The sequence below is a fragment of the Etheostoma cragini genome, chromosome 17 (genome assembly GCF_013103735.1).
Source record: "Etheostoma cragini isolate CJK2018 chromosome 17, CSU_Ecrag_1.0, whole genome shotgun sequence".
Taxonomy (NCBI): Eukaryota; Metazoa; Chordata; class Actinopteri; order Perciformes; family Percidae; genus Etheostoma; species Etheostoma cragini.
Window position 1 is genome coordinate 60,127 of NC_048423.1, and position 6,835 is coordinate 66,961.

The 6,835-nt window shown below is 40.6% G+C and overlaps 1 protein-coding gene across 1 annotated transcript; it reads right to left on the reverse strand.

The window, feature by feature from the left end:
• Nucleotides 1-104: 104 nt before the first annotated feature.
• LOC117960627 (SLAM family member 9-like) lies at nucleotides 105-4,946 on the reverse strand. Its single transcript, XM_034898632.1, has 2 exons — nucleotides 4,341-4,946; nucleotides 105-345 (listed from the first exon to the last, which is right to left on the reverse strand). Exons 1-2 carry the CDS (start codon nucleotides 4,793-4,795, stop codon nucleotides 147-149), a joined length of 654 nt encoding a protein of 217 aa, XP_034754523.1. The 5' UTR covers nucleotides 4,796-4,946; the 3' UTR covers nucleotides 105-146.
• Between the last annotated feature and the right edge of the window lie 1,889 nt (nucleotides 4,947-6,835).

Consider the following 6,835-nt stretch of genomic DNA (forward strand, 5'->3'; position numbering starts at 1 on the left):
GCAGCAAATTGGTCTCATTTTCACTTGGAGGTCCAGAATCGGGGCTGTTGTCACCTCGACTGTTGCAAGAAAACGCAACCGCCGCGGCAACCACAACAACAACAAGGACCCCAATGATGGCACCCACAATCGCCCCAACTCCAGGGCTACCCTATTAACAGCGGGTTTCTTCTGGGTCTACTTTCTCTCGCGCTGACTGGGTTCTGTATCCGGCAGGTGAAGGTCTCCACCTCTGCTGTCCCCTCCTTGGTGATGTCCAGGTCCTTTCCCGACCCGGTCCAGTCTCCGTCCCCCTTCTTCCAGCTGTAGGTGACGGGTCCAGCGCCTACGAGGACCGCGGGGTCCCCTTCACAGGCCAGCGTGCAGCTTTCCGACGCGGAGGGACACATCCACGGTCTGATCCATACCCCAGGCTCGGGGACTTCTTTTATCATTAGGGCGTTATATCGGTCCTTCTGGACGACGCTGTTGACTTCCGCTGAATACACACCCATGTCAGCTTTAGTCATTTTGATGATGTCCAAACGTCCAGTGGTTACACCCATGGTAGTGCGTCCTTTAAATGTTTTGTAAAAAGTCAAAGGAACTACTTCTTCACCTGTTTCTTTGTTTTTTAACCACCCGGCTACAAAGTTACCCTCAAGCATCCACAGGATCTGGGTGATGGGTTCAGCAGGACGAGGACTCAGGTCCAAAGTTAGTCCTCCGCCATCCTTGAAGTATCTCGGAGTAAACTTATCCCGGGCTAAAGCGACGTTCAGCACCGCCAACAGCAACAAAAACCCGGTTAGTTTCTCCATAGTTCATCGCGGAAGGATATCAACATTAATTCTTTTGACATCCGAATACAGGGAACACTGGCTAAGTGAATAACTTCAATTGTATAAGAAATCATTCACGTAATGCATGATATCGAAAGTATAATTTTTACCGGAAAGATTGTTGTGGGTAGTCTGACATGACGAAGGAATGTCCCGCCCTATCCGCCTCTGATTGGCTAACCCTGACAATTCATCCTCCTCATACCTAAAGCTGACCAATCCATACAACGAAGGCAAAGAGTTGTAGCCAATCAGAGGCAGAGTAAGGGTGGGGTCACGTGAAATGCCTTCGCCATGCTGGAAATAATCCAGAGGGTAAATTTAAAGTTTTTTTTGGACTGTCTATCTATGTAACTCCCCAATGTGTGTAACATTCTCTATCTCATTATAAATTACAATATATAAGTTCCGCGGAACGATACTTTGATGGTAGCGCAGTGGATAAGACGCTCGCCATTCATGTGGGAGGTCCGGGTTCGAATCCCCAGCGAGGCAATTTTATTATTATTCCGTATCTTCTGCAGACTTTCAGTTATTATAACCATTCATCTTTTAAAATCTAGCTCTAGCTCCTTATGGTGTAGTGGTGTTATTTAACTAAATAAAAACCATTCCTACTTTTTTCTATTCTCACTACTTAAGCTTCTTCTCACTGATTTAAGCTATTTACCATTATTATTATTATCATTAGGTATGTTTTTTTCTTCTTATTTATTTGGTTACGCTGTAATTTATTTGTATGCTGCTTGGAATTATTTGTAAAATGCGAATATAAATAAAAATGTCTGTTTTTATATTTGAAACCATTGAATAAAAACATTGGTACAGTCGGTGTAGCGGTGTCTCACATTTATTGATAAGGCACATTGTATAAACAGCAAATTAAAAAGCATGTGCGGACTATAATAAATTAAAAAAAGTGGCATTTAATGTTTTTTCTTGATGTCTGCCTCATGAAACCAAGTCGAATAGCAGACAGCACGTTTAAAACAAGAAAAAGATAACAGATAAATATAGTCCAGCAACATTAAGGTGCGCATATTATGCTCTTTTTGAATTATTTCTCTTTACGTCACCCATGTGAATACACCAGGGCTCTGTGTCAATGCACTTGACACAGAGCTCCAGGGACCTGTGATTGATTTCCTGCATGTCTTCCCCCTTTCTCACCTAGCTGTCCTATCAAATAAAAATAAAAAAAAGGTGGAAAAGCCCAAGAAATAATCTAAAAAAAAAATAAAAATAAAAAAAAGATATTAGATTTTCTCCATATGTTCCAGCCCTACCATCAGGCATCGTACTTCTGGTCCATCTTTGTGTGGAGTCACAGCCCCTAGGTAAGGACTACTAGCCAGTCAGAAGCAGAGTATGAGGGTCCTGACAGTACCTAGGTCAGGACTACTAGCCAGTCAGAAGCAGAGTATGAGGGTCCTGACAGTACCTAGGTCAGGACTACTAGCCAGTCAGGAGCAGAGTATGAGACCCTGACAGGACCTAGGTAAGGACTACTAGCCAGTCAGGAGCAGAGTATGAGACCCTGACAGGACCTAGGTAAGGACTACTAGCCAGTCAGAAGCAGAGTATGAGACCCTGACAGGACCTAGGTAAGGACTACTAGCCAGTCAGAAGCAGAGTATGAGGGTCCTGACAGGACCTAGGTAAGGACTACTAGCCAGTCAGGAGCAGCTAGGTGAGCATTATTACATGTAACAAAGTGAGTCCCTTTGGGCTTTTTGGGCTTTATAAACCTATTACATGCAACAAATATAAGATATTTAACACAATAAATGATGCAAAAAGCATAAAATGAGCGCTTTGAGCCGGTTGATTGAGATCAGATGTAACATTTATAGATTGTACAAATGCTTTGACATTTGTGATATACACTCGAAAAGTCACATTAATAAAAGCCGGTGTTATAAGATACATTTTGCCCATTCGACTCATCTCCAACAGGCTGATAATTAGCCAACATTTACACATATAGCATTCATAAATCGTTAGTATAAGACATCATTTAACCCTCGTGTTGTACTACTATGTAAAAAAAAAAATTGGATTTGTCACTTTTTTTTCAACATTATCAATATTTGTCACTTTTTCTCAATGTTGTGGGTGCTTTATTGGAGTTTTGTACATTTCCAGCAGCCTATTTTTTGTGAATCTTTTCTTTTTTTAACTGAAAACGGGTTAAATTTGACCCGAGGACAACTTGAGGGTTAAATAAGTGCTTCTGCATTTTAGTCCAGTGCATCACAACGTATAATGTACAGTTCCTCTAAATGTCGCCCGCTCATCAAGGTATTTCCCCAAAATGAGTCACTGATGAGGCAGAATAAGCATTTCATTCAGAAGAAATTTCTCAAAACTCAACAGCTGGGCGGATATTTTTAAATATATATATATATATATATATATATATTTGATTTAATAGCCTATCTTTGGATCTCATGTGACTCTTTTAATACCAGGAAATGCACGCTGAAATGTTTGAATCGACAGAAAATAGAGCCCTGCAAAGATTAATCCACTAGTTGTCAATCATTAATTATTAATTCAAATTTCAGACTATTATGATAATCAAGCAGTTGTTTTGAGTTATTTCTTTATATATATAAAAAAAAGTCCATATTGTCTGATGTCAGCTTGTGAAATCCTCCAGTCTGTGACATGAAACTGAATGTCTTTGAGTTGTGGACAGGATGAGACGCCATTTTGGAGGACGCTGATCATCTTCTTCTTTTGTTTTTGTGAATGAATCTTACTAATCGGTGTAATTAAAGGTCCATAGCAACCAGCCGTGATTAGCAACAACCTCCTGTAGCCTACACACACACACACACATCTATAATCCTAAATATTAGCTAACATGGGTCTGCTGTGCAACAAGCATTTATAATGATGTTTACATGCTCTTCACACACACACACACACACACACACACACACACAGTCTCTCTCACACACACACATATACACACACACACTCTCACACACACATACATATATACACACACACACTCTCTCTCACAATCACACACACAGTCTCTCTCACACACACTCTCACACACATCAGTCCTTTTCTCCGCCATTTTGGTCCGTGGCTGCTGTAAGTGGTTGTAGTTCTTTGTCCGCTTCCGGACTCTTACCAGTAGGTTCTGGTTTCGGACCATTTTCGACCGAAGCAGCATCAGCAGGGCTGCCGCCATCTCCAGTATTTGATTTTTTCTTCTTCCAATACAATATGAAAGCCCCAATACCCACAGCCAAAACCACAAAAAAGACCACGAAGAAGCTACCCGCAATCACCCCAGCGTTAGGGCCACCCGACTCATCTCCTAAAAGCGGGTTTCTTCTGGGTCTACTTTCTCTCGCGCTGACCGGGTTCTGTATCCGGCACGTGAAGGTCTCCACCTCTGCTGACCCCTCCTTGGTGATGTCCAGGTCCTGTCCCGACCCGGTCCAGTCTCCGTCCCCCTTCCTCCATCTGTAGGTGACGGGTCCAGCGCCCGTGGTGTCCGCGTCACAGGTTAGCGTGCAGCCGTCCGACGCGGAGGAACACGTCAACGGCCGTGTCACTACCTCAGGCTCGGGGACTTCTTTTATCATTACGGCGTCGTAGCGCTCGTTCTGGGCGACGCTGTTCACTTCCACTGAATACAACCCCGTGTCAGCTTTAGTCATTTTGGTAATGTCCAACCGTCCAGTGGTTACATCCATGGTAGCGCGTCCTTTATATGTTCTGTAATAAGTCAAAGGAACTAGTTCTTGACCCGTGTCTTTGTCTTTGAACCACTCGGCTACCAGGTTCCCCTGTAGTTTCCACACGAGGTTGGTGATGGGTCCAGTAGGACGAGGGCTCGGCTCCAACGTTAGCACCCCGCCATCTTTGAAGTATCTCGGCGTTACCTTGTTCTGGGCTCGAGCGACGTTCAGCGTCGCCAATAGCAACAAAAACCCGGTTAGTTTCTCCATAGTTCACCGAGGAAGGATATCGAGCTTCATAACGTCGAAAAAACGTCGATTTGTATCAGCTCGCTACGCTTCGACGACTCGCCAACACCCTTTCTCTCTCTCTCTCTCTCTCTCTCTCTCTTCCTCTCTCTTTCTCTTCCGTCGTTTTCTGTGAGGCGTTTCTGCTGAGGCAACGGAAAACCCCGTTAACATCAACCCGGAAGTGTTTTTTATTTTTTTTTATTAATTAATTTACGGTATCATGGGACAGGAAATAACACCTCAACCCACATATAGGGAACACTGGTTGAAACGATAACTTAAAATGTATAAAAAAAAAAAAAAATGTAATGAACTAAATCGAGACGAGAACTCAAAACGTCTTAGAAGGTCCCGCCCACTCTTGCCTCTCATTGGCTAGCCAGCTCGGACCAAACTAATCCAACCAATGAGGGCGTGTTCTAGCCAAATCAAGTGCGCCACTCGTTTTAAAAACATCAGAAATCCGAAAAATAAAAACATTCTTACAAAAAGACACATAAAGGGACACTAAAAGACACATAAAGGGACACTAAAAGACACATAAAGGACACTAAATATCGTAGTTACCATTGTACAGTTGGTGGTTAACTGAGTTTTTGCGGACGTCACAGCGGAAGTGAATCGAATCTCGTTTACGTTCATGAACGGTTCGAACGGGGAGACGTTATTTTCCGTTACACCACCAGAAACCGAAAGTGAAGTGTGGGTTCTTTCCCCCAGTGTGTAATGCAGGGCGTGGTGATAAAGTAACACCCTAACATTCCGCACTGGTGACTTACATGCATTACATACGTCTAATGTTTGGAGAACCCCCCCCCCCACCACCTACTGTGTAATACTATATGTACAATACCTAAAGTACACTGGCATTCTGTATAATACTATAATACCTAAAGTACACTGGCATTCTGTATAATACTATAATACCTAAAGTACACTGGCATTCTGTGTAATACTATATATAATACCTAAAGTACACTGGCATTCTGTGTAATACTATATATAATACCTAAAGTACACTGGCATTCTGTGTAATACTATATATAATACCTAAAGTACACTGGCATTCTGTGTAATACTATATATAATACCTAAAGTACACTGGCATTCTGTGTAATACTATATATAATACCTAAAGTACACTGGCATTCTGTGTAATACTATATATAATACCTAAAGTACACTGGCATTCTGTGTAATACTATATATAATACCTAAAGTAAACTGGCATTCTGTGTAATACTATATATAATACCTACAGTACACTGGCATTCTGTGTAATACTATATATAATACCTAAAGTACACTGGCATTCTGTATAATACTATATATAATACTTAAAGTACACTGGCATTCTGTGTAATACTATATATAAAACCTAAAGTACACTGGCATTCTGTGTAATACTATATATAATACCTAAAGTACACTGGCACTCTGTGTAATACTATATATAATACCTAAAGTACACTGGCATTCTGTGTAATACTATATATATATAATACCTAAAGTACACTGGCATTCTGTGTAATACTATATATAATACCTAAAGTACACTGGCATTCTGTGTAATACTATATATAATACCTAAAGTACACTGGCATTCTGTGTAATACTATATATAATACCTAAAGTACACTGGCATTCTGTGTAATACTATATATAATACCTAAAGTACACTGGCATTCTGTGTAATACTATATATAATACCTAAAGTACACTGGCATTCTGTGTTATACTATATATAATACCTAAAGTACACTGGCATTCTGTGTAATACTATATATATAATACCTAAAGTACACTGGCATTCTGTGTAATACTATATATATAATACCTAAAGTACACTGGCATTTTGTGTCATTTCATTTATTTATTAATACCTAACCTTTTAATTTCCTTACTGTGTAATATTTAATACTCAGGACTTTTAATACACCAAACTATACTTCTGCATAATGTGTATACTAACACATATACATATATATATACATATATATATACATATATATATATATA